The 15,459-nt window shown below is 47.5% G+C and overlaps 2 protein-coding genes across 2 annotated transcripts; both read left to right on the top strand.

The window, feature by feature from the left end:
* Positions 1-389: 389 nt before the first annotated feature.
* LOC135369456 (collagen alpha-2(XI) chain-like) lies at positions 390-2,210 on the top strand. Its single transcript, XM_064603045.1, has 3 exons — positions 390-603; positions 1,682-1,873; positions 1,963-2,210. Exons 1-3 carry the CDS (start codon positions 435-437, stop codon positions 2,208-2,210), a joined length of 609 nt encoding a protein of 202 aa, XP_064459115.1. The 5' UTR covers positions 390-434.
* A 46-nt stretch (positions 2,211-2,256) lies between these two features.
* On the top strand, positions 2,257-14,177 carry LOC135367889 (collagen alpha-1(I) chain-like). The gene is made up of 58 exons (XM_064600987.1): positions 2,257-2,411; positions 2,505-2,693; positions 2,803-2,868; positions 3,060-3,122; positions 3,281-3,355; positions 3,464-3,535; positions 3,640-3,696; positions 3,846-3,899; positions 4,016-4,069; positions 4,191-4,244; positions 4,724-4,777; positions 4,867-4,920; positions 5,067-5,111; positions 5,206-5,259; positions 5,659-5,703; positions 5,812-5,865; positions 5,979-6,023; positions 6,125-6,178; positions 6,267-6,311; positions 6,389-6,442; positions 6,531-6,575; positions 6,689-6,796; positions 6,876-6,929; positions 6,986-7,039; positions 7,130-7,183; positions 7,262-7,306; positions 7,438-7,491; positions 7,603-7,701; positions 8,486-8,539; positions 8,671-8,724; positions 8,845-8,898; positions 9,033-9,086; positions 9,257-9,346; positions 9,436-9,489; positions 9,579-9,632; positions 9,719-9,772; positions 9,881-9,934; positions 10,031-10,084; positions 10,212-10,265; positions 10,349-10,402; positions 10,464-10,571; positions 10,648-10,755; positions 10,837-10,944; positions 11,026-11,133; positions 11,234-11,287; positions 11,368-11,421; positions 11,578-11,631; positions 11,726-11,833; positions 11,915-11,968; positions 12,028-12,081; positions 12,299-12,352; positions 12,456-12,563; positions 12,630-12,683; positions 12,769-12,804; positions 12,902-12,937; positions 13,027-13,044; positions 13,259-13,945; positions 14,014-14,177. Exons 1-58 carry the CDS (start codon positions 2,373-2,375, stop codon positions 14,149-14,151), a joined length of 4,365 nt encoding a protein of 1,454 aa, XP_064457057.1. The 5' UTR covers positions 2,257-2,372; the 3' UTR covers positions 14,152-14,177.
* Positions 14,178-15,459: the final 1,282 nt, after the last annotated feature.

Genomic DNA, 15,459 nt, shown 5'->3' with positions numbered 1-15,459 from the left:
TTTCTTATGTATGTATCTCACATGTGGGCGAAGTTATCTGGTACTCTGCAAGAAAAAATCTTCCATCAGTTTTATACATGAATATATAGAGTGACTCGATTTCTGAGGCAAGGCGTTTACAAAGTAAAGTTGTAAACTGTCCGTTGTGTCTTGTCGGTATTTCTCTCTCTCTCTATCTTCTTTTGACCGCCATGCAGGTTTCTACTCAGCGGCCAGTTCTTGAATCACGATGTGTGCGCGACCATCTTGGAATAAGTCGACGTCTAGAGCGGCGAGAACGAGCCGTGCTGTCATCAAATCTTCCCTTCTCCTCAGCCTCATTCCAAATAAGCAGTAGCGGCAATTCGTGCGAGAGGTCACTGGAGTCAGCCATTGTGCAGTGATGCGCCCTCGGATTGCAGCTAGCGATTTTTCTTCCCTCTAGCGTCTCAGCCATGAGTGCCCGATGGGCCTCTGGCCTAGGACCCCGGGTTCACGCGTACCCCAGTGCAATGCGCACAGTGCGATCCTGGGGCAAGAACATCCAGCGGGCTTCGGTCGTCTACAGGATTGCTTTGGTGATGTGGCTGGTGTTGGTGCCAGCTAATGCTCAACTGAAGCCACGTACGTACCAGAAACCGTGTTCGGGTTGTTCTGTTATGGTTTCATCGAAACTTTTGGCGCTCTCCTTTTCTACTGATCAACTTTTAATCACTGGTTCTGAGCCGTCTGTTGTTTACGCTTCTCAGTCTCATTATTTCTGTTATTCATGAAAATCAGTATTTCGCTTCTGAGAGAAAAAAGAACATTTGTAGTTATTAATATATTTTGAAAATGTCAAGAACGTTAATAATAGCACATCATGGTACGCTGCATTTCCGGCATTACCTCAATTTTCTAATTTGAATGCGAATATCTGCCTGTCTTCATTCCAAGCTTCTGACGAATTAGCAATACCTTTTATTTTCACAAAATATTTGTCCGTTACCCCGGTACTTACAGTTTTGCTTCGGTATCGCTGACGAAGACTGGGGTAGCTTAAGAGTGACATTAATGGTGACCTTATAGAAGTCAAAGCAACAAGGACTGTTATGAATGTTAGGACAGAGAGGGGCGTAACGGTATACTGACCGAGGTCTAACGAAGGTCTAAAAGCGCGAAACCCAAAACGGTTTAGCACCATTGTCGTCCGTTATCGTCGTATTACATTACATACTGGAGATGACATAAGGCATTGCTTGAAATTGAGGGAAGGCAACGACGAACAAGGAGCAACAGAGCACGTCTTCCCTCAATCTCACGGAATGTCATCACCTCCAGATTATCATCAGCTCGGTTGCATCCTACTTTTATGTAAAACATACGTTTCCGTCAGTTTCGCCTCGTACATTTCATAGGCCATAGCCCCATAGGCACGGTATACCCGTAATGCCCACCTTGTGCAGGACGACCCTGGACAGCAGAGTGCACTGCAGTGCACTGCAGTGAGTAAGGGTTAAGGCCGCAGTGTGGACAAATGGGTACATACTTTTACAAGAGGAATACAGCGTAAAGAATATTCGACGAAGCAGAGGACACTCCCAGCGCTGCATGTGGAGCTTGAAACTTTTGCAATTGATTGATCGCTGAGATGTGTGTTTAGCGCAAACTGGAATACGCGTGGACCGGATAACCCACACCCTGTCTGAATCGTTGCGACCAGGACCTGTGGACTTGGTAAGCTTAACGGACATGTCGATCACCACGCTTGGCATCGAGGTCCGCACGGGCATCTGCGAAGAGCGCCCGGCTTGGATAGACGACGAAGGCCAGCCGAAATTTCCAGGTCCAGACACCGCCTATGGAGTCACTAGACAGGCCATTCTTTCCGTACCTACTGTTGAAGCCTTCGCAGGTAGATTTACGGATGCACACCTTCAGCTTAACAGGATGCTATCAAGTACGGTGCCCCTGAAACTGGATCTCTTTTTGTGGTTTTTACAGATGAGTTCCCCACAGATTTTTCTATCTTGGCAGCAGTTCGACCCGAACAGAATTCCGTAGCTCCTTTATTTGCTATCTACGACACATCGGGTGAAGAACAGCTGTCGTTGCAAATCGGCTACAACGTTACCCTGTCTATAAGAAGCAGCAACGGGAACGACAGTGCCCTTTCGGAAATAGTTTTTCCGCAAGCCGTCAATGACGGAAAGCAAGTCTCTCCGCACTTCTCTGTTCTTTTTGATACTTAATTTCTTTGGGTCAGATCTAGTACAACTGTTTCTTGCAGGTGGCATAGACTGGCCCTTAGCGTTAAAGGAGACTCAGTTACCATCATCAAAGACTGCGAGGTGCTTGACACTGAGGCACTCAATAGGACTGAAGAGGCAGTTATCGATAACACCGGATTAATAATGGTCGGACAAATGTTTTACAACGATGACGTGTTCGAGGTAGGACGTCCTCTGGGTTTTTTATTTAATCTCCTTCTTAAGTGCGGCTCTCATGCTCTTGTTGTTCACAATGAGGCATTTTGATACCCTCAGGGTGACATTCAGCAGTTGCAAATTGTACCAACGCCTGATGCGGCGTACGACCATTGTACGGCTTACCTGCCCAACTGTGATGTACCGTTGCCAGTTCTGGACGCCGTTGATACTGTCACCGATCATAACAAGACAGAATCTGAAGTGGACGGCGAAGGCGGACTTGAAGGTCCTTACAGCAACGAGACAGTAGGTGCCTCCCATCCTGACGCTTGTTGAATGTGGCATTTTATTGCAAGCCACTTGACAAGCTTGTATCCACAACTGCAGCTTAGCATCGATGTGTATAACATTGCAGACTCCGATCCCAACAGTTCCGGACAACGAGGGCAACGTTCCGACATACCATTATTACCAGGTCCAGGTGAACGTGTTTTCGGTCACGTTATAGATAATAGGGAAACGTACTTTACATAGCTTAACTTATTTTAGCTTAACTCATTAATTTACTTTAGCAATTAACTTTTAGGTGGAAAACAATAATAAAACACGAGACATATCTTTTAAACCCACGTTTTAGTGTCAGTACGTAACTGTTTTTCCTCGAAATATTAGGGTCCTCCTGGTGCACAGGGCTACCCAGGACCTCCAGGACATCCAGGATTAAAGGGCGAAAAGGTTCGTCACCTCGAGTGCGATTTTTGAGTATTATGAGATCATCCTTCGATGTGTCTTACTTGTCAATCTAGTCATACTTATTTATGTCTTAGTCTGTCGACTGCAGTGTTATTTGTTGTTTCCCAGTTATGTCTGCCTTCTAAAATTTGCGCCCACAGGGGGATCCTGGAAGAGACGGCCTGTATGGTTCCGCAGGGCAGCCGGGGGCTCCCGGACACGTTTTTATGATACCCGTACGTACGGTTTGAAAATACGTCCTGTATTATACACGCTCTATAATTATACACATTGTTAACTAAAGTACGAGATGCCCAGCATACTAACACACTTTGTGTTAACAGTATCAAGCTGCTGGAGACACGAAGGGTCCAGACAACATGGAAGCCCTTCGGCAGATGCTTAGTGAACACATGGTACGGAATGTGGTTACTGTGATAATCAGTGTTTGTATATTATTCGTAGCGTTCAGTAAACGCTTCCGGAAGACTAAAAGATGCCCCTCTTTACCATTATATAGTTGGCTATGAGAGGAGCTCCAGGTCCGATGGGATTGACCGGACTTCACGGTCCAGTGGTATGTCTTCCGTTCCACCTCTATATTGGTGTGTGCATAGCTTCTTAAAGGCTCGAAATGGATTTGAATTTATTCAATTTAATTGACTGAATTGAGTTGAAATTGCTTTGTTGTTAATGTAACCTGCTTGATGGGAGCCTTCAACGTAGGGTCCTATGGGGCCACCAGGAGAAAAAGGAGAGCTTGGGGAGCCTGGTGTCATGGTAGGCAATTTTGTATGAAATATATTCCTCTTTCCTTTTTTTTTTCTATCCAATTTTTGACATCAGTTGTATGTGACAACCATCTTATACTGTAAATTACGTTTTCTGATTTTCAGGGCCCACGGGGCATGAGGGGCCAGCAGGGAACCTCTGGAAGACCAGGAAGACGGGTACTGTATAGAAATATGCGAATGTATTTTGTAGTGATCTGCGTTTAGAATCTAAATTTTTGGCATTGATAGCCAAAGAGGAGTTGTTTGTATATATTTCATTTATCATACGAATATCCAGGGGCGGAGTGGTAAAGACGGTGAGCGAGGTAAACCAGGACCCCCTGGGCCAAAGGTAAGACACTGGTTTCTTTTGCCGCTTGGGTGAAAGTCCTCAATAATTGATTGCGCTGGCAGTATTGATTGCGCTTACCATTCAGAGTCGCCACAGCTTGGTGTTTAATTTTCGAATTATAATAGTCTAGTCAAACACGGCTGAATCATCTTTCAAAAGGTATCTAGTGTCCTTAAAGCTCCATCTAGCTGTTGCGTCTACCAAGCTTATCGTATATCAAGAAACCAGTGATGATACCGTGTGACCATTACGCTTTTATACCCGCAAGATTTAATTAACCGCTACACTTATTCTTATTATGTACTGACACTTGCATATTTTTGTAAGGATACTCTTACATAGAGTGTAAGGGTATGTTATCGTGGATTAGATATCGTTCTTCTATGTTACAATCTGCGGACAGGAAGGTTTCATTGCACTCCATACATCTTTCCCGTGCCTTGGGATCCAATACCTATATTTCTTTCTTTATCGTACAGGGCGAAATGGGTCTCCCGGGCTTACCTGGACTTCCGGGAGACAAAGGTGAAAGGGTCAGCATTTCCAACAGCCTATCTGTCCTCAATTTGCCGTCACCGGCGTGTAAAGCTTTTATCTGGACCCAAGCTCTGCTTATCTTTAGGGCTACGTCGGGGCTACTGGAGAGCAAGGTCTTCCTGGCCATGATGGGCCAGCGGTACGTCCTTTTGTCTTATGTGCTATACTATTTTTGTTATTCTATTTTTCTGCGTGTCATATCCAACAGAGACACTGTTAACAACACGCACAGAATCAATTTTTCTGATATAATTTGCTTCACTGCCGTTCGGGTGTTGGTTTTAGGGAGAGGAGGGACAACCTGGTCTTTCTGGTTTGCCGGGAGAAATGGTACGTGGTTGTCAAGATAGTGCAAAAAAAAACAAAAAAAAACGTGTAAGTAGACCTCGGCATGCGCGTCTTAGTCTCTCCTTCCTCATTATAGGGACCACGAGGTTTTCCTGGTCCCAGGGGATTTGCAGGACTACCTGGCCCACCTGTGAGAATGATTTTTGCTGTTTACTTGTTGCACGCGCGTACTCTTACGCATGCAGCCAGTGTATATAGTCATGTATCGCCTATCCGGACACCTCGCGAGTCGTCCCTTTTCGTCCGTATAACGAAGTCAATTAGTCGAAGTCGTATAACGAAGTCAACGAAGCACGAAAGTCAATTCTGTAGCAAGTTCGTTCCCGGTAATGTAGTCCGAACGATTTTTCCGGATACCTGAATTCCGGATAAGCGAGACTTGTCTTATTTGTTTTTCTGTTGCTAACTTCGGCTCACATAAGGTAGAGCATGAAATAAGACCAGCTGAATGTAATAGAAGCAACTGTATTTGAAATATTTTGTTGGCAGCGTTACGGCAGTACACGAAATATTTGTTGGAATATTACAGGGGATCCCAGGTTCAGAAGGTCCTGTTGGACCAAAGGGCAATCCGGTATGTACGTAACCCTAACTATGGCATTCGTTGTTCTTATTTATCAAATAGTTAAGAGTTTGCTAGGCAACAGACAGTCATTAGACAAAAATGTACAAAAAACTCTAGGGACCAACTGGACAAGCTGGCCGGCCAGGACAGCAGGGGCTCACGGGTCCAGTGGTGAGATACGCATTCATTCTCTATATACTGAGCCTGTTGGTACATTGCTGTACTGAGACGCAATCGCGACAGCACATCTCATGATAATGAGGTTTCTTGCGTTTCTTTTTTAGGGGTCACCTGGATCTCAGGGTCCACCAGGACCTTTGGGTCCACCGGTACGTCTACCACACAATAATCGCAATTGAAATAAATTAATGTTTGTATAGTCATCTGGTTTGGTACATTTATGTTTTTTATATATGAAACTTGCTCGTAGGGACCAAGGGGGAAGTCCGGTCTTCCAGGTCTTCCTGGAGCAGATGGTGCTCCTGTACGTATTGTATTTTATTTGACGCTCCGCTCCTCAAGGGGTGTCCTGCTTGTTTACTATCAACATGTTTCTCACTGCACGTGTATAGGGTCATCCAGGCAATGCCGGCTCTCCCGGAAACAAAGGAGACACGGTTAGTTTTAGCGCTGAGATTCGTACAACTGGCACTACCAGAAACTTGCTGTGAATAACGATGTATCACATTCTCAGGGTTCACCAGGACATCCTGGCCCAGTTGGCTTCCCGGGTCCCCGTGGCGTAAAGGCAAGCACGACACTAAGCCAATATATATACATGCAGCAGACTGTAGCGTACTGCACACACGATTTAACCGATGGATGCATTTGAACAGGGTGACGATGGCGCGAGAGGCCCTCTCGGGGATAAAGGGGATAAGGTACGTAATCTACCTCCTTTCCCTTGCCTGATGTCGCTTAGGCCTAACGGCACCCAAAATGTCAGCTTCTTGTCATCGGTCTCAGTGGTACACATCTTGTACTATTCCTGTAGGGAGCTCCAGGACCAGATGGTCAGAAAGGAGATATGGGTTTGCCTGGAGAGAAAGGACCGGCTGGTGTCGAAGGGCTTCCAGGTATTGAGGGCCCCGAAGGGCCTAAGGTACGAGGAAGATCACGGGACTTCTAATCTCGCGCATTCAGATGGCCCCGTACATATTAACCCGGTCGTTTTCTCTCAGGGCTTTGATGGCCCCAGAGGCGAGAAGGGCCCGCCTGGAGCACCAGGTGAAAAGGTCAGTACATTGTGTTGCAAATCGCAAGTGCGCTGCAATGAAGGTTGTTCTCCTAGGGTAAATTGGGAATACCTGGGTTTCCTGGATACCCTGGATCAGCTGGCCCAAAGGTAATACGCAGGAGAAATCTGAGTATTTTGGATTTCGGAGATAAGGTAAATGCTTCTTTTTTCTCTCTGCCCCACTCTCTCTTCTAATAGGGTGAAAAAGGCTTTCATGGTAAAGCTGGTGAAAAGGGATTCAAAGGAGACAGAGTACGTATTCTTTATTTGAGGTAGAAAGATGGGACCTAGTTGTCTGTGGAGTGTAAAGCTCTGCTGCTTATTTTATAGGGTCCTGCTGGGCCTCCGGGCGAAAGAGGTCAAATAGGTCCACGTGTAAGTAAGCGTACTATTCTTATTATTTTACGGAAAGCGTAAAGCATTTTCCCCATATTGAAATGTTGGCTATCGTTCACCAGATGCTCTTGGCATTGTATTGACATTATTTATTCCGTGCGTTCTTGAAGGGAAATCGTGGTCAGAGGGGCCGAGCAGGCAAGCGTGGTCTACAGGGTGAAAAAGTTAGTATCTGACGTGCTTTCCCTTGATTTGCGGGGTACGTTTGCACCACGACGTTGTGCTGCACAGTTCGGTGTCGTTTCATCGTACGTTATGATGTTTCACGGGCGTAGGGCAGCACCGGAGAACCGGGATCCCCAGGTATCCCAGGGGAAAGAGGATCGCAAGGACCAGAAGGCGTTCGAGGCTTCCGGGGTGTCCCTGGTTCACCTGTGAGTATTCTGCGGAAACCTCTGTCTCTCGTACGACAGCATACCACTATTGCTAAGATTTTATTCGTGTCTTTATCTTGCCAACCAATCAAAAACAACAACAACTTTATTTTCGACCTTGGAGGGTGGGGAGTTTCATCGCAACAGGCGATACTCTACCCCATTGCTGGGTGGAATGGGGGGAATAAAATATCGAGCCCCTTCACAATAACGATCGAAGTCCGATGGTGTCCAGAAATGTCAGAAGAGCTTTGAGCGCAGAGCGTTGCTGGGCTGGATTGGGCCAGGGACCAAGCAATTTCGATAGGGAGAAAGGGCGAGGGTCCAGCGGACGAAGAGACTCGGAGAGTGTGGTTCAGGAAGGTTCGTAGTGAGGGCAATGAAGAAGAATGTGCTCCAGATCCTCAAGAGCACCACAGTGGCAGCAGGTGGGAGAGTCAACTTGTCTCAAGCGGTAACGCCACTGAGCTGTAAAGGCCACATCGAGGCGCATTCGGTGGATTAATGCAGCATCTTGACGAGATGTGTTTCGTGGCATGCGGAAAGCGAGGTCATCAGGTTATCTACCAATAACCTGAACTCTGTTACATAAAAATAATAATTGGGAGTAAATTTACACATAAGGCGAGTCCGCCGCCCACACTTGCGCGGCTACATGCTGCATTTGCCGCAGGGTAGGACTGCGGATGAATTTCGACCACCTGGGCACCGGAAGTGCGATACGATACTGCGATATACTTACGTATGCAGTGAACCAGTTCTAATATACCGCATTTTATCTTAGGGTATTCCGGGAAAGGATGGGCATCCAGGGCCACCAGGGGAACGAGGACCTGCGGTAAGTTTCACGTTGAGCCAGAAGTGAACTTAGGCCTTGTTAGGCAAGCCCGTGAGTTCTGCATGCTGTTCTAGGCCTAGACATAGCTAGATTGTTCTGCTAGTTTTACGCGTAGTAAATTCTTTCTCAAGGGGGAGGCTGGAACTACCGGACCACCTGGGCCTCCAGGAGTGATAGGACCAGTGGTAAGAATTCAATGTTGTCTCTACTGGCTACATTTTCCTGAACGTCTTACTGGCGTTTCCTTCGATACTTTGTACATATACTCGTAGCTGCACGTCATATCATTCTTTAAATATTTATAGGGTCCCCCAGGGGAACCTGGGTCTTCCGGTGAAATTGGAGCCCCGGGACCGCCGGTGAGCTTCCCAATTTTACAATCATATGTTGATCGTTTATGTGTTCGTCAACATGCTCTGCGTGAAATTTGCATCGAACATCGAAGCCCGCTGTCGGTCTCTTCTGTGTGTAACTTGGCTTTCGCTTCCTGTAGGGTTTGCCAGGTGAAATAGGTCTTCCAGGACTCACAGGAAAGGATGGCTTACCGGTACGGCAATTTTCATTTGTTGTCTGTCGCTTTTCTTATCTCCGTCTATCCAGGTCTTCTTCATATAGTATTTAGAATCTACGCGTACATACGCACTTTTTATCACCCATAAGTGTGCCACAGCTTCCCTTATATGAAGACGAGTAAGAGCCTATTCCACTTCCTTACAGGGACCAAGTGGATCTCCGGGAGGAAAAGGAATACCTGGACCCCCGGGTCCACCAGGGTTTCCTGGTGAGAGAGGCAATATGGGACCTCCCGTAAGCATGATTCCCTATGTCCCACAACTCTGCAGTGCCACAATCTTTATTCGATCCACAGTATTGTAATGTCTGCATTATATTTACAGGGGTTCCCGGGACCCAAAGGAGAAATTGGACTTCCCGGAGCCATTGGACCAGCTGTAAGATACCGTGCATGTAGCAGTAATGCAGTGATAGCAATGCGGCACACGCACAAAATTTACCGGCTCGCACTTTTTGGGCGTTCTAGGGAGAAAAAGGAGACTTGGGGTTGCCAGGAGACCCGGGCCCTCCTGGTGAAAAGGTATACCTATCGCATTCTCACTGCCTGTACCACATCCTCAAACACGTGGCATCATATAATCCCTCATAACACTCGTATCGTGCCAGGGTCGTCCTGGTGGCGTTGGTCCAGCAGGTCCTTCTGGTCCCAAAGGAGACAAGGTACGTTAGGTCATAAGAACATAAAATAGCTACCCATGCCCGCAACTTCTATTTTATTTTAATTTTTACAATCCTTACAACACTTATTTTACTTTTTCTGTTCTAAAGGGCGACATGGGTGTACCCGGCCCTCTTGGCAGAGACGGCCTTCCAGGATCTAGGGTACGTCACTCTGTGGTATATGGCACAGTGCTTGTATACGCTGTTAATTACGGAGCACGCTCGACGTTAATATTTCTACGTTCTACTTGCGCGCAGGGCCTTCCAGGCCCGCCTGGACCAGTTGGAACCCCAGGGGAGGATGGAGATAAGGTAAGTACACACGATAGTCACTGGACGTTCTCATTCAGGCTTCGCAGATTAGCACTACAATCGCAATTGGCGCTGTTTTTTATCTGCATAATCTCAGCTGCGGTGCGTCATTTTACGATTCTTCCAGGGGGATGCTGGACTTCCTGGTCAGAAGGGTTCTAAGGGTGGCAAAGGCGACGCTGTAAGTTCTTGTATGCTGCCACGCAGTCATTTCGGTTAGTCCGTGGAAGCAATAGCGTGCGTAATGCTGTCACGTCGCTACAGGGTCCTCCAGGAGTTGCAGGACCCCCCGGTCTAAGAGGTGAACAAGGGGAACGTGTAAGTACACTTACTCAACATGCAATCATACGACACAGAAATATAATTACTGCTTCTTTAGGGGCCTGACGGAGAACAAGGCCCTCCAGGCCCTACGGGGCCAAGAGGCCCGAAGGGAGAGGACGGGCCCGTTGGGCCAATGGGGATCACCGGCGCTCCAGGGTTGCAGGTGAGACGGTTCAGCATTCATGCGTTTTTAATCCCTGCGCTGAAGACATAATTGATTATTATCCATTACGTAATAGGGTCTTCCAGGACCGCGAGGTGGCAAGGGTGATAAAGGAGACGTCGGCAAGAAAGGACCGCTGGGGCCAGCAGGTCAACCCGGTGGACCTGGTCCAAAAGGCGAAAAGGTAGGCGTATGTCCTCCTGAGAACATAATGTGAACGTACCAAGGAGCAAGCGTCTTGGTCACATCGTTTTTGTTACGGCAGGGTGGAGAAGGAATTCCTGGATCTCCTGGACCAGAAGGAGCTCAGGGACAGAAGGGGGACGATGGACCACCAGGAGCACCTGGACCCGCAGGAAAAGACGGAGAGCCGGTATTGCCGTTTCGTCTTTCATTATTAGTCACCGCCCGGATCGAGGAATAGAAAGTTAATTTACTTGCGACATGTTTTCAGGGTCCACGCGGGCCTCCTGGCCCAAAAGGGGAAGAAGGCAAACCAGGCCTTCAAGGCACACCTGGAGTGCAAGGTCCAACTGGCGTCGAAGGACCTAAAGGATTGCCAGTATGTTGTAAATGAATGTCTAACACGTGGCATTCCTTCGCTTGCGTCTGTTCTTCCCAGAAGGGATGCTGTGTTGGACTCAGAATTTTTCTTCCTGCAGGGTGCCCCGGGGTTCCCCGGCCCTCCTGGCGAAGCAGGACTACCGGGCATCAAAGTAACTGAACTTTTGTTTTGTATTTGATGCTTTCGAAATGTAAACATCAGTCATGATACAACTGTACACACTTTTCCTAGGGAGAACGAGGAGCAGATGGTTCGGACGGACAACAGGGCGAACCAGGCCCCTCTGTAAGTCGGCTGCTATGCAGGTAGCACGATAACTTAGTAAACCAGTGCGCTGCTATGCAACACGTACGCATTATGGTAGTGCAATAGTATAGTGTCTTATAGGCTTTCTACATTTTCCTGCAGGTGTTTAAATTTCTAATTTGACATTCTTTTCAGGGTTCCAAAGGAGAAATGGGCAAAATGGGCGGGCCTGGAATACCTGGGAAACCTGTACGTATATAAAGAGAATTAAAAACATCCTTCTATTATCTTTGTTGTCGTAAAATGTTCGCAACGCTCTAATTCGCGTTTGTTTCCGCACAAGGGACCAATGGGTCCTGCGGGTCTTCAAGGCGATGTGGGACTTCCTGGTGAGAAAGGAGACAGGGGACAAGTAGGGCCTCCAGGAATACAGGGCACGACGGGGCCTCCGGTACTCATTTTTCACATTCACATTCGTAGAGCGAAGCACTCAGCCGAATATTATGCTGACGAGTTTTCTGTTCTTTTGCAGGGCCCACCTGGACCATCCGGTCCATCTGGACTTCGCGGATCACCTGGAACTGCGGTATATAAATTTCTGAATTGTCTAAGGTGAATGTATGTGATGCTGAATATCTTATGCAGGGTGACGTCGGATCACCTGGGCCTGTTGGCCCTCCTGGATTGCCTGGAAGCACAGTACGTTTCAAGCTCATGGTCGTGATTCCTTCATTTAACGCATCTAAAATTCAACCATCTACTCAGTCGATCTCTTAGATGTCCGCCACATCTATGGGACAAAAGACGGACGAGGAGAACTCATTCGTTACATAAATTAGAAGCACCTGTTATGACTGTGCCCACAATTAACTTCAGGATTATTGCATCAACATTAATTTTTGTGTACGTGTGATAGGGCCCGCAAGGTGACAAAGGCATGAAAGGCGACCGAGGCAAGCGAGGTATCAAGGTCAGTAATTTGTAATTTGTAAGTAATTTGTGGGTTATTTCATATTTGACTTACGTTAAACGTAAGACGCGCAACGATGCGAATAACCATGTTTCCACTACAGGGCCACCGAGGTCTCATTGGTCGACCTGGAGCCAAGGGAGATACCGGTGAGAAAGGAGAAAGAGGTGACAAGGGGGATACGGGGCTTCCAGGTCCACCTGGCGCGCAGGTTTGTGAAGTGTGCTCATAGTGCCAGATGTGTCTTCCATCTGCAAGGTACGAATTTCTCTCACAGGGCCCTGTTGGTATGGAAGGAATGAAAGGTGTGGATGGACCTGAAGGAGAACCAGTAAGGCGCGCGCTGATAATACGGATCATATATTTGTGAGGCATGAGATGTTACTTACACTTATGCGTTCCCTTTCTTTGTCAAGGGCCCAGAAGGACCTATGGGACCAAAGGGGGTCGAGGTGAGCAATGCAAATGAAATGAAATAAAAACGCAAGCTATACGTGGGCTATGTTGTTTTTGCACTCTTGGAACGTGTCTGTGCTATTTTCTCTCTAGGGGACAACAGGATTGAAAGGAGAAACTGGACCTCCCGTAAGTCTTCTGAAGTCCTGCCACATTCTAGTTACTGTATTCATTTTAGCAGGTGGTTTGTAAACCAACGCTTACAATTTATTTTTCAGGGGCTACCGGGTCCCCCGGTGAGTACAGATCCTTTCAAATGGCTTCCCAAATACTCATGACTTTCCCAAAGAGGTTCCACCCTCCTCGGGGCTAAACGGGAACGACCTGCACGCTGCATCATTCTAACAGCCATTTGCGTAACATCACAGTGAAAAAGTCGCCAGCTGTACCGTGATGTCGTTCTTTCGAGCTATAACCTTTATTTATTTTTCTTTCACCTTGTTCTTTCAGGGCCCACCGGGAGAAGGCCCGCAGATACCACCGGAACTCCTCTTCCAGAGGGATAGTTTCCGCATCAGCAAGCGATCTATCCCAGAAGAATCGGCAACACCTGCACCCGTAACGGAGCCTCCAGAGGACAAGAATAGTTCTTCGAGCGTCCTAGACAGCACACTGACAAACATCTACGCTAATGTATTCATTATTCGGAAAGAAATATCTCACTTGCGGCAGCCTCTTGGGACCCAAGCAAACCCAGCGAGAACTTGTAAAGACCTTCACTACTCTCACCCAAGCCTTGAAGACGGCTGGTATTGGATCGATCCTAATTTAGGCGTAGCGGACGACGCCGTCAATGTCTTCTGCGCCACGGGCGAGACGTGCATCTTTCCAGACGTGGAAACCGCTTCTGCGAAAGTAGGGCCATGGAAGAAGTATGCAGAAAAAAAGCTTTGGTTTAGCGAACTGGAGGGAGGATTCAGAATCGGCTACGGAGAGGTCGGGGCGGTTCAGATGCGGTTCATACAACTCCTCAGCTCGGAAGCGTACCAGAACTTTACGGTGACTTGCACAAATTCCAATGCTTGGTATAGCCAGAAGAGTAAGGATTACAGGCACGCGTTTCAGTTTCTGAGTCAGTCAGAACAGGTGCTCCTCACGAAAAAGAGCGGATTGTCTGTTTCCTTGGATGATTGTCAGGTGAGGCACACATTTTCGTCAGTTGTTGGGTATTGTGATAGCTTGACGTTTGCGTCTTTTGTTCGCAGTACGGAGACGGGAAAACTATGTTTGACTTCAAGACAAAACTGCCAGCCACACTACCAATTATAGACTTTTTACCCTCAGACTATGGAAAAGTACATCAAGCCTTCGGCTTCGAAACGGGGCCTGTATGCTTCAGATAGTAATGCTGAATAGAGTTTTGTTTGTGCACTGGTTGTTTATTAAAGGTACTGCATTTTGTATCGTTGAAATACAGCAAATTTGGCGTGTATTATATTCAGCACATGAAAATTCTGCGCTAACGCCAGGCTCTCTTGTGCGAGCGCAAGTTCGTTGCACATGTAGCACAGTTCATACATTAAGTATTCAATGAGGAGTCGCATTGCACAATATTTTTGCTGTACCGTTTGTATTGTCACAGCACAATCAAATTTACAAAAACACCTGGAGAAAGCAGCCATCGGCACAGCCCGATCTCCTCCTGTGACGTCACCATAGCCCTGTGTTGAGAAGCAGCAGGAAATACGAACGCCTTGAACTGACGCCTACTTCCCTCGTTCTCTTACACCCTTTTGAAGGAGAGAAGGGTTTCTAGCGGGTCTGCAGATCGCCTCTCGTGTGAGCTGCATGTTAGCTGCGCCCTTAGTTCTTTCGCAAGAGTTTATGCTGTGTGGCCAACAAGGCAGTTGACAATGCGCGGTGACGCTATGGTAGTGACGCTACGGCAATGTCCCTTATAGCGGATGTACGGTGATCGTTGAGCGAGCACAGCACTAGCACAGCCAGACATTTTTAGGGAACGGTTAGAACCATAGATAACTTTCATTCATTTCATTTTTCGTATTTCTTTCTATATGCTATACGGTGCAGCCAGTCGTATGCGCGCGGTACGGCTGCTTGTTGCATTTGTGCACCTCTCTCAATGCCGTAATCCAGTGGCGCAGCAAGAAGGGGGTTTGGGGGCTCAACTCCCCCCCCCCCCCGGAAACGGTACCCTTGGTAGTATATTTGAGAGAGTGAAACGCGGGTGAAATCCTCCTCCTCAATGCAGGGCCGGCGATGGGGGGGGGGGGGGGGGGGCGAGTAAGGCGACCGCCTTAGGCTCAGCGCTTGCATAGGCCCCGCGCACGAAGCCTTCAACCAGGGATTACTTTTTTTTCTTAATATCAAGTATGCACTTAAACATGTGAAACAGGCCCCCGCGATGTGCCTTTGCCTCAGGCCCCGCACACCCCTAGCACCACCTGCCCCATTGTAATCTTCCCAAAGAACTCCTCCCATTTTCCCGTTACGCTAATCGGCAATAATTCACACATGTATGAACGAATGTAACAGATTCTCAGTTTTGGGGCATGAAATTTTGGGTTTCGAGGGATAAAATAGAATTATAATGGGGACAACAGTGTAAGTTTCAAATCAAACGGAGACCTTCGCTGCTGTGGATGTAGCAATGTAGTAACAAGTTCACACCGCCGCAGCCAGAAACACAG

Source organism: Ornithodoros turicata, chromosome 9, assembly GCF_037126465.1.
Source record: "Ornithodoros turicata isolate Travis chromosome 9, ASM3712646v1, whole genome shotgun sequence".
NCBI lineage: Eukaryota > Metazoa > Arthropoda > Arachnida > Ixodida > Argasidae > Ornithodoros > Ornithodoros turicata.
Note: the sequence above shows the minus strand (reverse complement) of the source record. Positions and strands in the feature narration are given on the sequence as shown.